General features: G+C 57.6%; 1 protein-coding gene across 1 annotated transcript in view; it reads left to right on the top strand.

Annotated features, from left to right (window-relative positions):
* LOC141975282 (gametocyte-specific factor 1-like) overlaps nt 1-20896 on the top strand; it is a 94392-nt gene extending 73496 nt beyond the window's left edge. The window contains exon 7 of the mRNA XM_074935579.1: nt 20783-20896. Coding sequence (XP_074791680.1) covers nt 20783-20896 — 114 coding nt within the window. The remainder of the gene's footprint in view (nt 1-20782) is intronic.
* Nucleotides 20897-24249: the final 3353 nt, after the last annotated feature.

Here is a 24249-nt window from a genome sequence, read left to right as displayed (position 1 = left end):
CTGGTGCTGCGGTGCATCAGCTCTGCTACCTTTGCTTTGATCACATTTTTTAGCTGTCCGTTTAAAATAGTCTCAAAATTGTGTTTTGGGTCCTGCAAAAGGAAACAAACACTTCAAGCACCTGCCAGAATTAATCCAGGTAAAAATGTCTGATTTGGGGAGGTGGGGGAATAAACTTTTAAATAACCCCTCCCAGGTCCCTGCAGAGCTGGGGTTCTCATAACGCGTGTGACTCCTTGTTTATCTTTGCTGCCTGTGACTACATTTTTTAAAGCACAAACGGCTCCAAGGCCTGCAGCTGTGCTTGTCAGACAGGAGTTTGAAATCCCCTTTATTTATGTGCGGAGCATTTAGAGCAGCCTAGAAGCTGAGCATCCATCCCACCAGGCTGGAGAAGCATCTCAAACACTGTTGACCCCTTTATGGCACATTAAGAAGCAGCATATTTCTGTCAATAGCATCAGTGAATTGTCTATTTCATGTTGGCTGTGAAATACAGACCGCCTAATGGAAACCTTATTTCAGAATGTCAATGCTGGGACTTTTGAAGGGCAGGCAGCGTTTGCAGCCCTTGCATTCACTCCTCTCACATGCGGCGGGCACCCCACGGGGCCGAGAGTTGCTTTTCTTTCTTTCCACGCTTTCCGAGGCGCTGTGTGGCTGGAAGGCTGCAATTGAGGCTTTGCCTGTGCAATCTCCTTCTGGGCTTTGCTTCCAGACTTGTTTAAGTCGGGTTCTTTGCAGACCTGCTTTTCTCAGCCTCATGTTTGTGTTTCAGCCTGAGAGGATAAAAGCATTTAGCCACAACCCACTCCACTGTGGAGTGAATAATCCCCACGAAGCCCTGCAGGCTGCAGGTGCGGGGAGGGTGGCAGGTATACTTCTTATTTGCAAAAATAAAGTATCGACCCAACTGTTAATTTGGCATTTTATCTGTAACCAGCGAGCACTGGGGCAGGCCTGTTCCTGAGGTAAGCTGCAGCTGATGGGGGAAGGGCAAGCTAGAGGCCTTATCCTGTTACTGTGGATACGACGAGCCGGGGGGGAACAGATTAAGCTCTGGGGTGGATGTTGCCCAGTGAGCTGAGCCAAGGTCGGATTCCAAGGCGGGGTGGCTGGCTGGAGTCACTAGGTTTGGGGATGGCAGGATGAGTTTTAGAGTGCCTGGTTTGTTTCTGGGTCCCTGGGGGACTCCCCATTCGCTTTGGCTTGGGAGGGCGGCGAGGTGGCAATTGCCCCTCAAGATGCTGTCCTGGTAGGCATGGCCCTGTGGCATTGTGGGAGACAGGACAGGAGTGATCTCTGGAGGGAGGGTTTGAGTCCGCCCCTTACACCAGCGACCCCTCCCCAGCCACGGCAGAGTGCAGCCCACCCTGTGGGCGTGAGGGGGAGCTGGGATCTGCGTGCCCCTGTGCAGCAGCCTCCCTCAGGGCAAAGCACCCCTGGCTCCTGACGAAATGGCCTGGCTCCTCAGCCTCAGGCACTGTGCAGCCTGTCCCACCCAGTCCTTGAACACCAGCCCTGGCTATTGGCCATGGTCCTTGCCCCAAGGACAGCACAGTCTGGCATGGCCAGGAGAGGGGGGAGGGGAGAAGAGGAAGAGCCCCCTGCTCTTCCTCCCCCCTCCCAGTCTCAGGGCTAGTCTACACTGGCACTGCTGTGGCAGCGCTTTAACGAGGCTTGTGTGGTCAGGGCACAGCGCTGGGGCTCCCAGCGCTCTAAAAAACCCACCTCCACGAGGGGAATAGCTCCCAGCCTGGGGCCTTGTCTACACGGGCACTTTGCAGCGCTGAAACTTGCTGTGCTCAGGGGGGTGTTTTTTCACACCCCCAGTGAGCAAGTTGCCGCGCTGTAAAGTGCCCGTGTAGACCAGCCCTCACCCTCCTCTGCCAAGCAGCAGGGCCCCGTGCCGGCTGAGCCTTTCTGGAAACCAGGAGGATGGTGGTGTAGTTCATCTTAACCTCTGAGGATGGGACAAAAAGCCATGGGCTTAAATTGCAGCAAGGGAGGTTTAAGTTGGACGTTAGGAAAAACTTCCTACCTGTCAGGGTGGTGAAGCACTGGAATAAATTGCCTAGGGAGGTGGTGGAATCTCCATCACTGGGGATTTTTAAGAGCAGGTTGGACAAACCCCTGTCAGGGATGGTCTAGATAATACTTAGTCCTGCCTTGAGAAAGATAAGAGACTCAAACATTTTGCCTCCAAAAAAGGCTACAATAAGTTATAATGCCATTTGTTTTGCAGAATCACTCTGTTTTAATATAAACACTTGTTTTGATTTTGTTCTTGTGTTTCATCAAAAAATTTTCATCTTGAAAATAAATGCTTAAGCCAGGGCCTCTGTAAAACAAACCGGGCTCCTGGGGCAGCAGATGGCGCTGGAGAGCTGGTATAGGGAATCCCTTTGTCAAGTCTCCCTTGCCTTCTTCACGGGTGGGAGGGCAGGTGGTCAAGTGGTTAGAGCAGAGGGACAGCGAATCAGGTCTCCAGGACTGTGTTCCCAACTCTGGGGTGGAAGTGGGGTCTAGTGATTACAGCAGGAAGGGGGAGGGGCTGAGAGCCAGGACTCCTGGGTTCTATTTCCTGGCTCTGTTGCCTGGGGAGGTGAACACGGCTTCCCACATCAATAACAACATGGCTCTACAGAGTGCACTGAGCACCCCACCACCAGCACCACGCTGGGACGGGTGCCCGAGGGATTGTCTGCCAGGCTCAGGGGGGCTCCATTCCCCAGTGCCCCCCCACCACCAGAACCTGCATTTCCAGGTGCCAGGCATGCCTGGAAACCTAACTCTCCCTGGGCCAGGAGCCTCGGAAACTGCCAGCAAGTGATGGCACCCAGGCCAACTGGGAGAGGCTGGAAAAACTGGCTGACTCAGAGAGGAGATGGATGAAATGGGACCTGCACTGACCCAGCCCCTACCTTGTTCTGCCCCCACCGCCATCCTGCTTTGGCAGGGCAGCACAGGGAATGGGGCTGGCAGTGCAAGGGGGCAGCAGTGGGTTGGGGGTAGCAGTAGCAGCGAGGAGGGGCTGCAGTGCAGCAGTGACTCCGGGACCAGCCCACGTCCTGGGCTGGCTCCCGATGGGGGTGGCTCTAAGGAGTTGTCTCCAGGCTGCAGGCCATGGGGCTGGGCATCCTGCTGGAGAGGGAGAGGGGGGTTCCCTTGGCATCGCTCAGGGTCTCTCCCAGCCCTGCAGGTCTGGGCCATTGTTAGGCAGGCAGCCCAGGGGACCCGCTCCCAGTGGCTGGGCTTTGGTGAAGCATGTAGGAGGGCAGGGCTGGGGGCTTTCTCTGGGGCAGAGCAGTCACATAAACACCTGCCCCAGGGGATGCTTGGAGGCTGCTATCTCCTCGGGGGAGTGGGAAGGGGCTGTTCCTGCCCCAGTGCCCTGGAGCTGCTAGTCACTACAGCTATTACTGATCCCCTAGAGATGAGGTGGGAGCCCATCCCCCACAAGCTGCAGACTTAACTAAAAACCGCTTAAGAAGTGCTCCTGTCTCCAGCACTCAGATACCCAGCTCCCAATGGGGTCCAAACCCCAAATAAATCTGTTTTACCCTATATAAAGCTTATACAGGGTAAACTCATAAATTGTTCGCCCTCTATAACACTGATAGAGAGATACGCACAGCTCTTTGCCCCCCCAGGTATGAATACTTACTCTGGGTTAATAAGTAAAAAGTGATTCTATTAAATAAAAAAAGTAGGATTTAAGTGATTCCAAGTAATAACAGGCAGAACAAAGTAAATTCCCAAGCAAAATAAAATGAAACACGCAAGTCTAAGCCTAATACAGTAGAAAACTGAATATAGATAAAATCTCACCCTCAGAGATGTTTCAATAAGCTTCTTTCACAGACTGGACGCCTTCCTAGTCTGGGCACAATCCTTTCCCCTGGTACAGCCCTTGTTCCAGCTCAGGTGGTAGCTAGGGGATTTCTCATGACTGCAGCCCCCTTTGTTCTGTTCCACCCCCTTATACATCTTTTGCACAAGGCAGGAATCCTCTGTCCCTTTCTGGGTTCCTAAATGGAAAAGCACCAGGTTAAAGATGGATTCCAGTTCAGGTGACATGATCACATGTCACTGTAAGACTTCATTACCCACTTGCTAGCACACGTATACAGGAAGACTTACAAGTAAACAGAGCCATTTACAACCAATTGTCCTGGTTAATGGGAGCCATCAAGATTCCAAGCCACCATTAATGGCCCACACTTTGCGTAATTACAAATAGGACCTCAGAGTTATATTTCATATTTCTAGTTTCAGATACAAGAATGATACATTTATACACATTGGATGAACACACATGGTAGATTATAAGCTTTGTAATGATACCTTACAAGAGACCTTTTGCATGAAGCATATTCCAGTTACATCATATTCACGCTCATTCGCATATTTTCATAACATCATATGAGTGCACCGTCACAGTTAGCAAATGGTGGAAGGGGCCAGGCGCGGTAGAGTGGCCTGTTAACATAGGACAAAAAGGGGGGCTAGTGGTTAAGGCTCAATTCCTAACGGCTAGACACTGAAAATCATGGGCTGAACAGACACTGGCTCTCCGACTTATTACAACCACCTGTAACCCACCAGCCCCCTTGTTCTCCTGCCCCTGCAGCGGTGTTAACACACCACCACACCTCACAGGTCACTTACAACATGTGCTGACTCCTTACGCTGAGCAATCTGTGCACTTGCCCCTTGCTGTGAGCTGGGAGAACTTCACACCCGAAGAAGGGCTTGGTGTGGCTCTGAAGCTCTCTCTCTCCAGCAGAAGTTGGTCCAATGAAAGAGATTCCCCCCTGCCCCCTCTGTATGCTGGGCCCCACTTGGCTACAGCTACACTGCAAACACTAAGACCCCCGGGCATAGACAGCTGCCCCTTGCCCACTGGCTGTCTGTGAGGGCGCCATGGGGGGAGAGGTAGTCTCCTCCCACCCATTGGGTTCCACTGCACCATGCACCTATCTGGCCTGGACTGGGGACATCAGCTGTAAGTTCAGCCCTGTGCTTCCCCAGCCAAGCTGGTTGCAGCACCATGGAGGCAGGTATCTTGGTACTGCCAACCCAGTCACCTCTACTGCCCACCTCATTCTTCCACACAAGCCCACAGCACCAACTGCCTACAAGACAATCCTTGAGCAACACCGTGAAGACAACCTCTCTCCTCGACTACAACCCCCAGCTTTGTAGCTCCACTACAGCCGAGCATCCCTCCCAGCTCAGCCCAGCCCAACCCTCTGTTGCCCCCCACCATCCCTCGCAGCCCGACCCTCCATCACCCTCCCAGCATCCTCCCAGCTCAGCCCAGCCCGACCCTCCATCACCCTCCCAGCATCCTCCCAGCTCAGCCCAGCCCGACCCTCCATCACCCTCCCAGCATCCTCCCAGCTCAGCCCAGCCCGACCCTCCATCACCCTCCCAGCATCCTCCCAGCTCAGCCCAGCCCGACCCTCCATCACCCTCCCAGCATCCTCCCAGCTCAGCCCAGCCCGACCCTCCATCACCCTCCCAGCATCCTCCCAGCTCAGCCCAGCCCGACCCTCCATCACCCTCCCAGCATCCTCCCAGCTCAGCCCAGCCTGACCCTCCATTACCCCCCAGCATCCTCCCAGCTCAGCCCAGCCCGACCCTCCATTACCCCCCAGCATCCTCCCAGCTCAGCCCAGCCCGACCCTCCATCACCCTCCCAGCATCCTCCCAGCTCAGCCCAGCCTGACCCTCCGTCGCCCCCCCACCATCCCTCCCAGCCCTACCCTCTGTCGCCCCCCCGCACCATCCCTCCCAGCTCAGCCCAGCCAGACCCTCCGTCACCCCCCAGCATCCTCCCAGCCCAGCCCAGGCTGACCCCCTGTAGCCCCCGCAGCATCCCTCCCAGGCTGACCCCTCCACAGCCTGCCTACAAGCCCCACTCACAGGGCATCTGAATGCAGGAGGTGGCTTGAGAGCAGAGAGGTGCCTCCCCACTGGCACAGGCGCTGATCCCCCCAGGGGCTGCCCCCCCCAGCCCAGTGCCCCTAGGGCCAAGGTGTCACTCAAAGCTGAGCAAAGTGCCAGGCCCAGATTCAGATTGTGCCTCCCCTGACCCAAACAGCTTCCCAGGGGGAAGGGCAGAGGGGCGACCCTGCCCCACTGGAGAGTGACCCCGTTCCCCACAATCTGCTATCATGGCCACAGGCCGCAGCTCCTTCTCCCCATGGCTGTGGCTCTGCCCTTCTCGCCGTGACCCCGGGGCTCCCTGCTAACGCAGGGTCCTGGGGTGTCTGTCGTAGGAAAGGGGCACACAGGCCTTTCTGCGCCGGCAGTTTCAGGCCTCAGTAGCCCAGAGCCCAGTGGCGCTGGTGCCCCAGCACAGACAGGCAGAGCTGCCCCAAGTTGCAGCTGGCACTGGGCCACGCCCCGCCGGCTGCAAAGGGCAGGTCCCCGCGGCACAGCTAGCTCAGCTGTGCACCAGGGAGTGGGCGGGTTGTTTTCCTGCACGGTGATGCCAGGGCGGTGCGTTGAACTGGATAAAACCCACAGCGACAACAGTCAGCTTGTGGGCTCCGGGGAGGAAGGCAGAGGTGGCTCTTTGAGCCCTGCTGTAGGGCGCACCCAAACCCAGCACCACTCCCATCCTGCCAGCTCTGGGTAAGGTGGCCCCCATACCTCCAGTGCCTGGGCCCCTCAGGGGCTTCAGTGCCTTTATCCTCACAACCCGCCCCCAACTGCAGGGCCACTAACCTCATCATGTGAGGGAAACTGGGGCACGGGAAACTAAGGGCTGGATTTAGGCACCAAAGTCCCACTGAACCCCAGCAGTTAGGCACCTACATACCTGTGGAAGCCTGGCCTGAAGGGCAGTGCCAGGGCACGGCTCCCCAGGGCCTGCACAGAGCTCAGCAGGGACAAGTTTCTCCCTGCCCCGTGGACTCACCAGCAAAGCTTTGGGTCAGGCTCTTGTATCTGCACTGGCCAGGTGAGCCCCATGGCTCCCTGATCGGGCAGGACCCCTGTGCAGCCAGCAGGAGGCAGTGCAGCACCTGAGGGCTGCACGTGGCTCTGTGGGCAGGGCCTGTGCGCTGCACGGGGGAACAATCCCCTCTGCAGCCAGCCAGAGCAGCCAGCGGCCTGGGCAGGGGGGATTCTGCACCCCTGGGGGCGGAGGGGCAGCTCATGGAGGGGGGGTAATCCGGGGAAAGGGGGGGGCTCTGGAGCCATGTTTGGCCCAGACAATGCCTCAGTAAGGAGATGAACTTGAGGGTTCCCCAGGCTAAACCGAGCCCTGCCATAGCTGTACCCTGTGACCCCCCCGCCCCTCCCCCCCACCTGCAGATGGGGCTGGCTGGTGCAGAAGGGCCAGTCTCTCCTGGAGGGTGACACAGCATCAGTGATCTCCAGCGGCTGCCTCTCAGGGCCCCAGCACGGTGCCTGCTGCTCCCATCCCGGCCAGCTCCTGACGGCTGTCACAGGGTGAATCACGCCCTGAGCCTGCAGCCAGTGGAAGTGACTCTGAGGAAACAGAACAGCGGCCTCCAGCTTCCAGCCCATCAGCTCCCCACTCCCCCAGGCCACGTGTCCCACGTCCAGGCTGCCACATGCCCCATGGCCACGCTGCCCATGCTGGCGCCAAGGGGTCAACCCGCCCCACCAGGTCTGTCCCCCCAGCCCCAGCCAGCCCCGACAGGCAGGGTGCAGGGGCATGGCGCTCTTTGGCCTGAGACCCGAGCTAATCCTGTGGAGGGCCAGAGCTCAGGCCTGGTGCCATTCAGCCGCCTGGGCTGGCTCTAAGCACGTTCACTAGCCCGTGCCTCAGTTTCCCCTGTTGTTAAATGGGGGTGACAATCCTGACTCCAGTCCTGTGTGAGAAGGACTGTTACACACACAATACTTCGTTACTCACACACTCTAGGGGCACCAACCCGTACCCAGTTCCTAGGGCTCAGGCGTAACCTCACGCTCTAGGGCATCCACCATTACCCTTCCGTGGGCTCAGGGCGTAACCTCACACTCTGCAGGTTTGTGGGGTCTTTTACCAGTGAAAGAGCCTTACACAGGAATATCCTTAACCTCTATTTATTGACAGTCACCAAAACAGAATGCACCCGCTCCGCATACAATGCTCACCACTCACCACTCCCAAAAAGGCAGCTGACCTTTTCTTGATTGCCAGCCAGGGTCAGGTCATCTGGGGGACTCCAGCTTCCACACGGTGTGATTGGCAGGTGTTGAGGTCTGGCAGCTCTGACCTTGGGGCTGTGTCCTGGAGTTGGTTCCAAAGAACTTCCTTTTGGACCCACCTTTACGTAGTGAAACTTGAGTCTTGCTTAGCTCGACCTTAACCATCATTTTACTAAAATATTACAAAACAATTTTCTAACTAATCCTAGCACATTGCAAAACAATTCTTTAACCAGTCATACCCCACCACCTTAATTGATTGACACCATCGCTCGCTCTCCCCCACTCTTACTCACTTTCACCAGGACTGGGCAGGGGGTTAGGGGAGCGGGGGTGATGGCTCCGGTTGGGGGTGCGGCCTTTGGGGTGGGACTGGGGATGAGGGGTTCAGGGGCTCTGGGCTGGGGCCAAGTGGTTCGGAGGACGGGACGGGGCTCAGAGCTAGGGCAGGGGGTTGGGGTGCGGGGTGTGTGTGCGCGGGCAGTGCTTACCTCAGGTAGCTCCTGGAAGTGGCCGGCATGTTCCTGCGGCTCCTAGATGGAAGTGTGGCCAGGCAGCTCTACAGACTGACCCCAGCTGCAGGCTCTGCCCCCACCGCTCCCATTGGCCACCGTTCCCGGCCAATGGGAGCTATGGAGCTGATGCTCAGGGTGGAGGCAGTGCACAGAGACCCCTTGGCTGCCCCTGTGCCTAGGAGCTGGACATGCCGGCCGCTTCCCAGGATCCACGCGGAGCCAGGGCAGGTAGGGAGCCTGCCTTAGCCCTGCTGTGCTGCTGACCGGACTTTTAGTGGCCCAGTCAGCAGTGCTGACCGGTGCCACCAGGGTCCCTTTTCGACCGGGAGTTCAGGTTGCAAACCGGACACCTGGCAACCCTAGTTCTGTCCCGGCTCTGGGAGGGGAGCAGGGTCTGGGGGTTACAGCACAGGGGCTGGGCATCATGACTCCTGGGTTCTCTCACCAGCTCTGCCCTCCCCCAGCTGACTCACTCAGCTTCCGGGGGCGAGGGCCTCTGAGGTGTGGCCCAGAAGACGCAGAGGCGAGCTGGTCTCAGCCCAGTTCCCCGCAGCACAGGGCTGACAGCGCAGACATCCCCCACCCCCAGCAGAGCCAGAGGGCACAGAAATGCAGCCAGAGCAGAGCTCCGAGCTTCTCCCTCGCCCTGGCACCTGGCGCCCCTGCGCCAGCTGGGGCACTCACTGGCTCCTCTTGCAGCTTGTTCAATGGCCTGGTCACCTGGCGGGTGGGGGGTCCTTGATAGGGATGCAGTACACAGGGGCGGGGGGGAATGATTCACTGACTGACATGGAACAACTGACTCACACGCCTCCTCCCTGCAACCACCCCACTGATCCACTGCACTGACCCACACGCTTCCTCCTCCTTGACCCACACGCTTCCTCCCTGCGCCCATCCCACTGACCAACGCACCTCCTCCTCCCTGCCCCACCCTACTGACCCACACGCCTCCTTGCCCCAACCACAGCCCCACTCCCCCCTTACTCTTCATGCCCCCCACCCACAACCGCAGTCCCAACCCCTCCTCACCCCTCATTTCTCCCACCTCACCTCCTCACCCCCAGCCCCCATCCCACTCCCTCACTCTGCCCCGCACTTCTTCCAGTTTCTCAAGTCAGGCTAAAATGAAAAGCACATAATGAAAAAAGGGAGGTCGCTGACGGGTGTGACTCCCTGGAGCTGGGGGGACGGGCCTGGGGTAGGGGGCTGATGCAGGGGGCAGACAGAGAAGGCAAACAGGGGACTCTTTACTGAGCTGTTCCCAGGACCTTCTCAGGGGCGCTCCATGCTGGACACTCCAGGAGGGAGCTGCTGGTGCTAGGAGGGGCCTTTGTTTTGGGGGTTGGGGCTGGTGAAAGGTGCTGGGGTTGCAGCCTGTTCAAACTAGGGGCTGCAGCTGTCCTGCTGCATCCCCTTTGCCAGCCCGCCCAGCAAGTGCCAAGAGGGTGGGTGTTTGTCTAAGCACAGGTCTGGGAGCCAGGAGCACCGAATACTGGCTCAGGCACCCACTGGGCCAGCCCCTCACCTGCTCTGTGCCTCAGTTTCCCCCTCTGTGAAATGGGGGTGATGACACCCATCACATGGGGGAGCCATGTGCTAAGCATCATCTGGGTGGCCCAGCTACATTGGCCTAGTGGGCAGAAGCCTGGGAGTCAGGACACCTGGGTTCTATGCCTGGCTCTGACCTGCTGCTGGGGGAGAGGGCCAAGGGGTTCATAGTGTGGGAGGGGTCTCCAGGCTGGGGCAGGGGGTGAGGGCTCCGGCTGGGGGGGGGGTGCAGGCTCTGGGGTGGGGCTGGGGATGAGGGGTTTGGGGTGCAGGCAGGGGCTATGGGCTGGGGCCAAAGGGTTCGAAGTGCTGGACTGGGCTCAGGGCTGGGGCAGGGGGTGGGGTGCGGAAGGAGGGGGTGCGGTCACTCCCCTTCCCTGTGCCTGTTTCCCTCCGCCTTGGTCTAGGAGCGTGCCTCTGCAGCGGCACCCGAAAAAGGATGATGAGACCCACCCAGCTCATGGCACCTATCAGCCAGTGCAGTGTCACTGATCGCTCCTAGCCAGGGCTGGCTTTGATGCAGCAGCCTGGGGACGGTGCCCCATCCTAGCTGGGCAGGGCTCATGCCCTCCTTGCCTGGCCAATCCCATCGGGCTCCCCTTGAATATGTCCAGGACGCGATGGCTGCAGCCCTGCAGCCGCTGTACAGCCATGGGCACAGTAGGCCTGTGTGTGGGTGTTCGTCTGGCTCCAGGGCTGGGGAGGGAGGAGGAGACCCGGGAAAGAGCAGCAGCAAGCCGTTCACTGAGTAGACGGGACTGGGCTGGCAGCTCCAGGCGCGTTCCCAGCTCCGCGGAGAGGGACGTCAAGGCTGGCTGGACTGGGTCTGCGCTTCCCTCCGAGCCAGGCTCCGGGCAAAGCGTTGGTGACTGGGAGACCCAGCGTGTGTGTGATTACCCCAAACCTTCCTGCAGGCGCCGGGGGATTGGGTGGCACCTGGAAAGACCGTGGAGTTGTTTCCTTTGGGCCAGCTCCAGCCTGGCCAGGCTCCAAGCTCAGCGCTCCCCTGCCAGCCTCGTGAAGGGTCCTGGAGGAGCCAGAACACAGGGCAGGGGAGGAGAACGTAACCCTGCCGTGGGGCTGGGGCTGCTTTGCAGCCGAGGGCGGTGGGGGGCTGCGTGGGTGCTCCCGCATGGGCACTGCTGCCCGCCAGGGGACGGACGGCTAGGCCCGCACAAGGGGGCCTGTGTTTATAGCTGGCGCAGACACAAGCGCTAGCGCCGCACAGCAGCTCGTGAGGATCTGACGGGCTCCATCCCCAGCTGCGCCCTGACGTGGCCCAGCTCTGTGCCTCAGTTTCCCCCTCTGTAGAGCAGGAGGATAGTGACACCAACCCTCCGGCTGTCCCGCTGCAGGACTGGGCCTTTGGTGGCATGGTTCTGGAGGATAGCTTCATGCAGCCAGGGAAGACTGGCATCAAGCTGTCTGTGTTTTCAAAGGCCCTCCAGCTCCCTCCCCTCCCCCTGCACTCTGGTGCAGATTACAGGGATCCCGGGGCGGTTTTTTATTGGGAACGCTTCCCAGCCGCTGCTCCAGGCCCAGAACACGGTGTGTTCGCTTTCAAACCTCGCACTACTGTTAGCGTTAGCCTTTTACAAGGCCAAGACAAGAGCTGGGGATGCAGCCAGGGCTAGAGCTCTTCTCCATGTTCCTTTCCCGGTGTGCCAACCAGACGGCTGCACCGTGCCACAGCCAGCAAGTTCCTTTCCCTTAACGCTCAGTGGAAACCCTTCCTGCTGCCACTTGCCAGCCACGCCAGCGTCACACCCACAGACCCTGGTCGTCGGCGGGTGGGGATCAAACCTGGGGCCTCTGGAGCTTAGTGCATGAGCCTCCATTGCATGAGCTAAAAGCCCCCTGGCTGGTAGCGACGGCTGCAGAGCAGACTCATCTTCTCTCTCTCTCGAATGGTCTTGGTGCCACTCGATGGGACACAACACCACACCCAGAAGGTGCGTGGGTTACATCAGCTGGCGGAGGAGTAACTTCATATCGAGGTTCAGATCCCCGTCTTGGGCTTTGATTGATCGGGGAGGGGAGTCCCCAGGCATGCTGGGGTGGCTGGGAGGAAATCGAAAGGAGCTGTTTGTGCTGAATTACCCCCCCCCCCGGTCACCCCACATTCTCCATCACAAACCCCAGGGCAGCAGCAGCTTCCAGTACACTGGGCTCCCCACAGCTCCCATCGGGGCAGACCTCAGCTGGGGCAGTTTGTCCCAGCCCTGTCCAGGGGCACAGCACATTCTCCAGCCCCGTTCCTGGAGCCGTGGTCACTGACACGAGCAGTGGATCTGCCCCAGTGACTTCAGTGCAGCTGTGGGACTCAGCGCTGCAGAACAGGAGGCCCTAGGTCACTAGCAGCTGAAGCGCCAGGATGAGAACCCTGGGCCCGAAAGCCACCCTGTATGACATCCCCAACCGCTCTCCAGAGGAGAGCGCTTGCCCTGGCTCTGGGACTAGGACTTTTAATCCGCTCTGGGTGGCTCCGTTCCCCAGCGGCGCAGGCTCGTTCCTACCAGAGGGGTTTATTGCAGTCTCTGTTTGCCTCCCGCTAACAGCAGGCGGGAGGGAGGCAGAAGCTAGGAATTGCACACCCGCCCCGCAAGGCAGGTCAGTCTTTCCCAGAGCCTTGGGGAGTGGCTCTGCTTTCACTTTGGCCTGTTCGCTCCACCTGACACTGTTGTGGGCCGGATGTAAACCAAGCTGGCTGGGTTTCAGCCCAACACTCATTGCAGGGCCTCTTGGCGAGGCACCAAGTCCCAGGGTTAAACAGGGCGCCCTGGGGCTCCCAGCACAAACAGCAAAATCTCATACCCCCCACTGGTAGACATATTTGGGCAGAACAATGGGTTCCAGCAGATCATGACTTTTCAAATCATACCTTCCATGGCAGGCTTTGTATGAAATATCACAACTATGCTGGCTCTGAGGGTTACAGGGTGCTCTTTGGAGGGATGGTGTCACACTTTTGTTAAGGACAGAGCTGGTTGCCAGCAGCTGTTCGTGCAGCGCTGTGGTTTGGAACATGTGCTAATAACAGCATACTGTGCAACCTTATAACTTCAGCAATGTTGCCACCCACATTGACCAAGACAACAGTGACCAGCAAATGATACGTTTTCAGAGGAGCCTTCCCCAGTCATCCTTGTACAAAGATTATGACGATAGTGCACAAGGGGTGAACTCAGGGGTACAGTCAGTCACAGTGACTCCTGTGCCCAGAGAGGAGCACTGACAATGGGGGTACCTCGCTCTTGAACCCTCCCCCAGGCTGGAACAAAAGCATCCTCATTGCGCAGGCAACAGAGGTGAAATGGCAGCAAAGCAACAGCCAGGCCTCAACAGTCGTCTGAGCGCTGCCTTCCTGTGCTGGAGAGCAACAGGAAACTGCACAATGACCGGACCCAGCACAGGTGAGAGCGCTGGCTCTTACAGTGCCAATGCCCACACTGCAGAACCCAGCTCGGACCACATCCCACGCCTGAGCCCCCGTCCCCTCCCTGCAGCCTGCGTCTGAGCCCCCGTCCCCTGCCTGCACCCGAGCGCCCGTCCCCTTCCTGCACCCGAGCGCCCGAGCGCCCGTCCCTGTCACGGAGTCCCTGGGCGATGCTCTGGAACTGCTCCCCATGAAGCCAGTCAGGACTCTGGGGAAGTCTCCTTTCTGTGAGCAGCCTGTCTTCAGGACACAGCTCACACAGCTTCCACCTTCCTGGGTCTGACCTCGGAGCATTCAGCATCCTCTGCCCCTCCATGCGCTTCCCCCAGTGAGACCGCCCAGGCGGGGTCTTGGGAAAGCCAGAAGGTCCTGCCCCACAACTCCGCAGTCAGATGGGACTCTCAGCCAGCCAGTAAAACAGAGGTTTATTAGACGACAGGAACAGGGTCTAAAACAGAGCTTGCAGGTGCAGAGAACAGGACCCCTCAGCTGGGTCCATTTTGGGGGGCAGTGAGCCAGACAACCACGTCTGCTCTTCACTCCTCATCCCCAGCCAGCCCCAAACTGAAACTCCCTCCAGCCCCTCCTCCTCTGGGCTTTGTCCCTTTCCCTGGCCAGGAGGTCACCTGATTCCTTTGTTCTCCAACCCTTTAGCTCTCACCTTGCAGGGGGGAAGGGCCCAGGCCATCAGTTGCCAGGAAACAGGGTATAGGCCATTCTCTGTGTCCAGACTCCTGCACACACCTGCCCTCTAGGGCTCTGCAACGATCATACACCCTTACCCCACCACCTAGATACTTAAGAACTGCATAGGGGAAACTGAGCCCCCCCCCACACTATTCAGAGGAAACATTAAGAACAGTCCCACTTTGTCACATCCCCCTTCGAGATCGAACTTTGCGGGGTCACTTTAGCCAGTGACCTGGGGAAGTTCGAAGCCACCAGCGTTCCCATGGATGCCCCAGCATCTCTCCCGTTCCTTGGTAGGAGTTACACCAGGCCCTTCCAGTTTCACGCCCTCCCTTAGGTCGGAGGTGGTTCATAGCACTCGGAGGCTGCATGTGGGAAGGTTTATGCGGCCTGTGCCCTTTGGCCACCCCCAAAACCCCAGGGGGTCAAACTGGGATTGGGTCTTCTCCCCAACAAGCTGGCCAAACACAGACACTTGGTTATAAGACTGTTTAACTTTCTTAACAGCTTTCACTCCATCTGAGACCTTCTCAAAGCTATCCACACTGGATCTTATAACAGGAAAGTCAGTGGATCCATTCACAACAGAAAATTTCTGGCTGTTAGGAACTGAAACTTTCTTGATTAAATCCCTTTCACACCCTTCAGTTGCAGTAAACTGCTTGCAAAGACTCCATGAGGATTCCTTTCCCTCGGGCTTTTCTATGCAACAATTCACCCCTCACAGAAATTCTGCCCTTACCCTCTTCACCGAGGGCTTGCTCAAGAGGAACATTTTCCTGAGCAACAACAGACTCTTTCTAGGTCTCCCTTACATCCAGAATTACCTCTGGCCCATCCGGCGGATTTCTACACAATCCCCTTTCAGGCAAACTTACAGACTTCCTAGATAAAAGGTCAGAAGCATTCTCCTTCCCTTTGCCACACACAAGTTCAGGAATCTTTTCCTTCTTGCCAAAGGTTTCCACACCCTCAGTAGGTAACACAATCACATCACCTTCATGCTCTCCTTGTGCCCTGGCTAGGATCTCACCCTGATTAGACAGGGTTGCTACACCCTTTCCCAACAACACACTAGCAACAGGCAAAATACAAGCACCAGAATTGTCTGGTCTCTGGGAGTTTACATAGACACAAATTGGATGCGACCTAGTTGCAGGGCCATTCTCCCAAGCAGACACAAACTTAGGACCCTTCCCTTCCTGGGCTTTAGCTGAATCCAGAACCAACTCTGAGACAACTGCACTACCTTCAACCATCACAGGCTGAAAGGCCCCTTCTGTCTGCTCCACAGACAAAGAAGAGCCGGACACACTTTCTCCTTTACCAGAAACACAGCTTGGGATCTCTTTTCCCTTGTCCCAGCACACAAGGCTGGTCACAGACAACTGCTTGGAGATCAGGGTAGCTCCCTCCATAGGCAAGTCAATACCCCTGACAGACACAGGCACATTTCCTTCACTGTCCCACTTCTCCACCCAGCTAACAGGTAAGGTCCAGGGACACTCATCTTCCACTCGCCTCGCCTTCCCACCCTGCTGACTAGACACAGCCATCAGCTCACAAGGCTGCCTAGGCTCATCCAGACTTTCCTTACCAAGCACCTTGCCACTCCCAACAGATCCCCTGCCCTGCCCTGCCTGTGTCTCCCCCCACTCAGCTGGGGTCTCAGCTCCCACTGTGCTCAGCGCTGCCCTTGCTGTCCCAGTGGGGGTAGGCAGCGAGCTCGCTGCTTTCCTCACTGCATCAGAGCCAGCGTGAGCCCCCCCTCCGGTGTGCAAGGGGGGCGGGGAGCCCCAGGGGTCTGGTTACAGGCAGGTAGGTAGCCTGAGCCTAGCAGCTCCTCCCTGCTGCCAGCCAGGTCATCTGCATTTTCACTGACCATTTCCCTCTCCACCGATTGGTTCCCTGGATTCAAATTCAAACCCTCCGCAGTTACAGGAGTAAGGCCTGGATCCTGTCCCAAAGAGACACAGTCACTACCTAACAGGGTTTCACAGCTGGTGTCCTGGAGAACCCCAACAACCAGCCAGCCCCACCCCTCCTGGGTCTGCACAGGGATCTGGGCCATAGGCAGGTTGAGGGGATTCATCCCTGGGACCCTCACCCAGCTCACACAGCCCCTCAGCATTTGAGGCTGCACCACCTGGGGCCTGACAACTGTTCTCTCTGTCCCAGGATCTCGCCACCCCAGGAATGTCTCCCCATTGACCATCACCTTCCGCTCCCACTGGAGGTCCAAGGGGCCCAACCCCAGGAAACTCCACACAGACATATAGGTTGGGGTCAGGAGTGGGAGCCTGTCCACCTCCCCACCCATCTGGCTGATGGAGTCTGTGGCCTTGGGACCCAGCAAGGGAGCTAGACACTGGGGCTTTTCCACAGGGTCCCCCTGGTCCAAATCTCCAGCCTGCTCAAAGGCAGTGAGGTGGGCATCCACATCCCCCCCTCCTTAACCAGGGGCAGCAATTTAGTCTCGAGGTTCCCTGCAGAACTGGCACCCCGGGATCTGTTCCCACTGACCCCTGGGAGGACCCCTAGGCCTCTCCACTCCACCATCGCCAGTTCATGCTGCTGCTGCTTCTGCAGCTCTTTCTTGGACTCTCACTGTCTCTCACAGTCCTCTTGCTCTCTCGGACTCAGCTCCAATCCCATCCATCTCCGATCCCCTGATGGGGAACCTGATCGTGAAGACCCTTGTCTGGTCGGGGACAGGAGTCTTGGGGATGCCTGGCTACCACTCCAGCTGCTCCCAGATCCTGCTATAGCTCCATTTGGGGTCAGGAATCTGTTCCTTAGGGTGATCATCCTCCTCCAGCTGCACGATTAACTGTGCTTTGGTGAACTTTCCAATGTGCAACCCTCTCTTTCTGCACAGGGTTACAATGTCCTTCTTCCGCAGATGGTGATAGGCCATCGCTCTGCTGTCCCCAAGTTGTTGTGGACTCACAGGCCTGTGTGCTCTCAGCTTCCCACGGTTTCCAGGGAGAACCCCTAGTGTGCCAGCCCTTCTCGAGGTCACCACCTCTTTGCCAGGGTCGAGCTGCAGACTCCTTTGCCCCTTGGGCTGCTCGCTACAATCCCCAGGGGAACCCTGTTACTGCAAAAGTCCTTCTCTCTCCCAGGGCCAAGTCGCAGGCTCCTCCGCCCCTGAGACTGCTCACCACAGTCCCCAGGGGGACCCCATTACTGCACAGTCCTTATCGCTGGTCACACACTCCCAGGGGTTAACCGCCCCCCGAAACTGCTCCTCTCTGAGCCCTCAGCACGCCTGGTCCTCGTCAATCCCCCTTCGTTTTACTGCTCCCCAGTCACTTACTGCAGGAAGCGCCATCCGCGGGGTGCAGTACATCCCACCGCTACCACCACTTGTCACAGAGTCCCTGGGCGATGCTCTGGAACTGCTCCCCATGAAGCCAGTCAGGACTCTGGGGAAGTCTCCTGTCTGTGAGCTGATTATCTGAGGGACACACAGCTCAAACAGCTTCCACCTTCCTGGGTCTGACCTCGGAGCATTCAGCATCCTCTGCCCCTCCATGCGCTTCCCACAGCGAGTCCGCCCAGGTGGGGTCTTGGGGAAGCCAGAGGGCCCTGCACCCCAACTCCGCAGTCAGACGGGACTCTCAGCCAGCCAGTAAAACAGAGGTTTATTAGATGACAGGAACATGGTCTAAAACAGAGTTTGCAGGTGCAGAGAACAGGACCCCTCAGCTGGGTCCATTTTGGGGGGCAGTGAGCCAGACAACCACGTCTGCACTTCACTCCATGTCCCAGCCAGCCCCAAACTGAAATTCCCTCCAGCCCCTCCTCCTCTGGGCCTTGTCCCTTTCCCGGGCCAGGAGGTCACCTGATTCCCTTGTTCTCCAACCCTTTAGCTCTCACCTTGCAGGGGGGAAGGGCCCAGGCCATCAGTTGCCAGGAAATAGGGTGTTGGCCATTCTCTGTGTCCAGACCCCTGCACACACCTGCCCTCTAGGGCTCTGGAATGATCATACACCCTTACCCCACCACCTAGATACTTAAGAACTGCACAGGGGAAACTGAGGCACCCCCACACTATTCAGAGGAACCATTAAGAACAGTCCCACTTTATCACACCCCCTGCATGGAGTTCTGTCCTCCACAGCAGCCTGCCGAACCCAGCTGGGGCTGGGGCAAATGAAACCCAGGAACTGACAGTGGCCCTTGGAGATGGGGATTCCTGAAGGGGCTGTTCCGAAGGCATCGGCCAATGGAGGGAATGCCCAGTTATCCCGGCCATTTTACTAGCGCTCTGGTTGCTGACCTTGGGCCGATCTGTGTTGGAGCCACAGCCATGAACCAGCATGGAGCCTCCACTGGGCCTGCTGCCTGCCTGCCTTTCTTTGTTCCTGTGATGCTCCATTAGCCCCAGGACACCTTCCCCTGCAGTGGTTAAATGGGGAGTATCTGGAGGTCTTTCCCAAGCCCCCATCCCCTTCCCCTACTAGAGGCACGTCGCCAGAAGTGGTGGAGGGCACAGACCCCTGCTGCTCCACAGCCTTGTCCAGCAGCCTGGCCCTGCCTTCACGGTCCCTTCGTGCTGCAGCTGGTCCAGGAATGGGGTCAATGGGTTCCACGAAACCTCTTCCTGGGCTCTGCGTCAGGCAGAAGCAGATAGAGTGAGGCCAGAAGGCTCCTTGCTGCTCCTTGCTCTGGTTCTGCATCACCAACAGGAGCTGCTGGTTCCTTGGACTCCCTCCACACAGCAGCTGGGCTTGCTTAGCATCCAGCACACTACAGGCTTCCCGCTCAGGGTGGTCCAGGTGAGACAGCTGGGGATGGGGGATCTGGCTTGGAACAAATCAAAACCAATATGAACCTATGGCCAGACCCCAGGGCTGTTCTGGAGAGCCTCTGGTAAGAGTTTTTGAGTCCGCTTCTCCTTTCTGGGCTTCCTTCCAGGGCCAAACACTGCAGGGGCCAAGGGATGCTCTTCTCAGAGATACCAACACTAGACGGGCCATTCCGATCATCTAGTCTGGCCTGCTGCGCTGCACTGCACAGGCCAAAGACCCTCCCCCAGGGATTCCTGCATCCGGTCCAGGGACTTGTGGGAAATTAGAGCAGATGTTGGAGGAAGATCCAGTCTTGGTGCCAAGACTCAAAGTGGAGAGTCTGGGGAAGTTGGTCTCCTGGTTGGTTCCCCTGGATGTGAAACACGTGGGCTTTATTCCCAGTTTGGACCTGTCAAGATTCAGCTTCCAGCCATCAGATCTTGCTCTGCCTTTGACTGCTCGATTAGAGCGCGCTCTGCTCCCAGAAATCTGCCCCCACACAGGTGCTTTTATACCAGTCACTTCGTCACCACCTCTTAGGCAAAGTGCTTCAGTATCCGCCATCAGGCTGGTTTTCCAGGCCTCAGATCATTCTTGTAGCTCTTTTCTGAACCTTCTCCAATTTTCCAACCTCCTTCTTAGAGTGTGGACCCCAGGCTTGCACTCAGAATTCCAGGCGCTTCTTCCTTGGATCCTTCTAGGAGGAAGCGGCAGTGTGACGAGAGCCGGATCTGGTGAGGCATGCAGCCCAGCTTCCAGACCAAAGGGGAAAACCCACGATAAATCCACACAGCAACTCAACACCCGCGGCTGGCCCGGCTCGGCTGACTCGGGCTTGTGCTGCGGGGCTAAAAATTCCTACGCAGACATTCAGGCTGAGCCTGGAGCCCGAGGTCTGGGACCCTGCGAGGAGGGAGGGACCCAGAGCCTGGGCTCCAGCATGAGCCCGATCTTCTGCATGGCAACTTTTAGCCCTGCAGCCCTAGCTCGAGTCAGCCAAGCCAGCCGGCTGCAGCTGTGCCCAGGTCTGTTATTCCAGTGACAGACTCTGCAGGCTAGATTCACAAAGGGATTTAGGTGCCCAACTGCCACTTTACGCACCTAAACTGCAGAATCGGGCCCACTGGGATTCACAAAGGCCCCGGTCAGCTGCAGCTGAGCCCGGGAGGTGGCTAAACTCACTCAGCACCCACCTTTCTGCAGTTAGAGTTCCCAAAGTGCCCACGTGCTGCCGCTGGGCGCATGCCCTGCAGCCTCATGCCCTGCAGGGCCCCTCTGGCACGTGGGGCTCAGAGCTCACCTGCTGGATCGGGCCCCGGCAGAGAAGCCTAACGCCAGGCGAGGGCTCACAGCTGAGAACGCCAAGCAGAGGGAGGCACCTTCCTGCAGCCAGGACTTAGGCACCTGGCCTGGGAGAGGGGCAGGACTTGACGCACGCCCCTTGGCTCAGCACCCCACATAAGGGACCTTAGTGAGGCGCTGCCCAGCCTGCTGGCTTTTGGGATTCCCATTCAGAGGCCCGTCATTGCACAGGGAGCCTAGACGCCAAATTCCAGCTTTGTGAATCCCAATGATTTGCTAGGCGCTGTGACGCTGACCATCACCCTCTGGGGATGCAGCCCTGGGGTAGCAACCCCAGCCGCGGCAAGTGCGGAGCCCTGGACCTTCAGCAGCAGAGCACAGACCGCGGCCACTTCAGTAAAGCAAGTGACTCCATGGAGCTGCGGCACTAGTGGACTGGTGTCCTCTAGGTGGATGAGCCACAAGGAGGAGCTGTGACACGCTGCGCTTCACGTGTGCCACTCGCTGCTCAGAGACTGGCTGCATCGTCTCTTTGGGTTTGAACCGAGGGTGAGATCCACAAAGGGACTCCAGCATTGCAGACCCTGATGCCGAGGCGCCTGGTGCCCAGTGGAGCCCTCACACTAGGCAGGCAGAGGGAGGAGAGTTAGGTGCCTAAGAAAGCGGATCACAGAAGCCAGCTGTCATAAATATAAAGGGAAGGGTAAACACCTTTAAAATCCCTCCTGGCCAGAGGAAAAATCCTTTCACCTGTAAGGGGTTAAGAAGCTAGGATAACCTCGCTGGCACCTGACCAAAATGACCAATGAGGAGACAAGATACTTTCAAAAGCTGGGAGGAGGGAGAAAAACAAAGGGTCTGTGTCTGTCTGTGTGATGCTTTTGCCGGGGACAGAACAGGAATGGAGTCTTAGAACTTAGTAAGTAATCTAGCTAGGTATGTGTTAGATTATGATTTCTTTAAATGGCTGAGAAAATAGCTATGCTGAATAGAATAAATATTCCTGTCTGTGTGTCTTTTTTGTAACTTAAGGTTTTGCCTAGAGGGATTCTCTATGTTTTGAATCTAATTACCCTGTAAGGTATTTACCATCCTGATTTTACAGAGGTGATTCTTTTTTTTCTTCCATTAAAAGTCTTCTTGTAAGGAAACTGAATGCTTTTTCATTGTTCTAAGATCCAAGGGTTTGGGTCTGTGGTCACCTATGCAAATTGGTGAGGATTTTTACCAAACCTTCCCCAGGAAGTGGGGTGCAAGGGTGGGAGGATTTTGGGGGGGAAAGACGTTTCCAAACAACGTTTTCCCAATAAACCCAGATAAACGTTTGGTGGTGGCAGTGGAAGTCCAAGGGCAAAGGGTAAAATAGTTTGTACCTTGGGAAAGTTTTAACCTAAGCTGGTAAAAGTAAGCTTAGGAGGTTTTCATGCAGGTCCCCACATCTGTACCGTAGAGTTCAGAGTGGGGGAGGAACCTTGACACCAGCCCATGGAGCCAGCCAGTAGGAAGCGCCCAGGACAGGCGTGTGGCCTAAGCCTCATCCCTCAAGGGGAGGGAGACGCTGCAGGATGTACAGCTCTGAACACCTGTCTCAGAAACACCAGAGGGAGGGACAGACCCCCTGTTTTCAAATCCCTGCTCTGCTGCCTGGGGCAAGGAACTTGAATCAGGGCCTCCCGTTAGGTAAGCAGGTGATTGCTCCCCGCTATTTGCAGGGAACTTTCCTGGCTTATGCACAGTCCGAGTCTGCGCTCCCACTCCCTTTACCCAGAGGCTGCCTGACCTCAAGGGCTCCCCTTCCACTCTCCTGTGGCAGAGTCCTCGTAACCTCGACAAGGCTGGGCCAAGGATTCCTGGGGGGCTCCACCCCCAACCTTGTGGTGGTCACTTAGGGCAGGGGCTAGGGTGTCCCCACTCTGGGGTGCTCTCTCTGCTCTGTGCTTCCCTGACCCACTGATCATCACATACAGTTCAAAACAAATACAGTTTATTAAACAATCAATTTAAAAAATAAGGAAAAATCAGGAAAGGTGAAAGGAAAACATGTTGTCACGGAGTGTGGGGGAGTCCAGGCCCTGCACCCCTCTTCCTGGGATTCACCGTGACTCTCAGCCAGCCAGTAAAGCGGAAGGTTTATTGGACAATAGGAACACAGTCTAAAACAGAGCTTGTGGGTACAACCAGGACCCCTCAGTCAAGTCCTTCTTGGGGGGGCAGGGAGCTTAGACCCCAGCCCTGGGGTTCCCTGCGTTCCAGCACCAAACTGAAACCAAAACCCCCCAGCAGGCTCTCTCCTGCAGCCTTTGTCCAGTTTCCCGGGCAGGCTACACGCTCAGGTTACAGGCTCTCAGGTATCCCATCCCCAGTGAAACTCCCCTGCCACATTCCCAGGTCAACACTCCCCCCTCCCTGCTGCGTCACACACGTCAACCCGCTCTGTGGCATGGGGACACCACAACCAGTGTCTCTGGGATGTCCGGGCAGTTCACAGTCCGTCCCTCACACGTCTCAGGCCTCCTGCCCAGGCCCTGGCTGTGCTGCAGGGACAGTTGCTCTGGCGGTGGCCACACGCTCTCAGGCTCTAGGTGGCTGGACCCTTCTTCCCAGCGTCACGCCCCCTCTTCCCCCCCCATCAGGGTTACAATCCCCCTCCAAGGTGCCTGCAAAGCCCCCTGGCTGGAGGCATCTCCCCGCAGTGGGCCTGCTGCCCAGGGTCCCCCTCGCTCTCCCCAGCTGCTCACCACACCCAGCCCCGGACTGCTCCAGCTCCAGCTGCAGCTGCAGCTCTGCCTCCAGCGCCCTGGGCTGCTTCTCGGGCCCCTCTGGCTCTGGCTGCTGCAGCTCTGCTCCCAGCACAGGTCTGCTCTGCAGCCTGTGACTCTGCTCCCAGCACTGACCTGCTCCCTGGGCCACTTCTCTGGCCAACGCGGCCCCTGCTTCCCAGCTCAGCTCGGCCCCCAGCTCTCTCCTTAGCTCCGCCCGCTCTGGCCCAGGCAATTCCAGCTCACAGGGAGGACAGGACCCCCCTGGCCTCCTGACTCCCTCATTAGCCTGCCTGCCCTGTCAATCAGGCTGACCTAGAGCATTGGGCTCTCCCCATTGCCCCTGGAGACTGTCAGTCTCAGGGTCCTGATTTCCCATTGACCCTTCCCCTTTCTTTGGGACTGGGATCTAGCAACCAACCCCCCCACCACTGAGTTTTAGTAAGGGGACAACAGTCCCCTCCCACATACCCACCGCCCATCTCCTGGCCACTGTGCCGTGTTGCTTTCGCTCTCTGGTTTATTTTGCCCAAAGGTCCAAAGGTCTCAGTTTGTGCCAGCGCAGAACGGGAACGTTTCTGAAATCTCGATAGTGTTTGTGGGACTGGAACATCATTTCCCAACGTGCTCTCCTGGGAGGATTATCTCAGGGATGGCGAGATATATGGGCCTGTGGTGCCTGGGCTCCAGCAAATTCAGGGCTCGGGGGCCTGGCTCCACCAACGTTCAGGGCTGGATTTCTTCCCCCAGCCCCGCCTGCCACCCCCACACGCCTCCCCTGAGCATCCCTGCCTGCCCTACTGGCTACAGAGGCTGAGGCAGCTGCTGCGCCTGTGGAGGGAGAAGGGAGGAGTTGCCTTGATGGGGCGGGGCGGGGGGGGGAATTCATGTATAAAAAACTTTGTTAGGGTGGAGTTGAGGTCATTGCTGCAGATAGAGGTCTTCACCTGCAACCATCCCCCCTCACAACCTGGGACGGAGGACCCCCAGACTCAGACACCAGACAAACAGAAAATGCTAGTTAG

Source organism: Natator depressus, chromosome 20 (genome assembly GCF_965152275.1).
Source record: "Natator depressus isolate rNatDep1 chromosome 20, rNatDep2.hap1, whole genome shotgun sequence".
NCBI classification, from domain to species: Eukaryota; Metazoa; Chordata; order Testudines; family Cheloniidae; genus Natator; species Natator depressus.
This window is presented reverse-complemented; position numbering and strand designations above follow the sequence as displayed.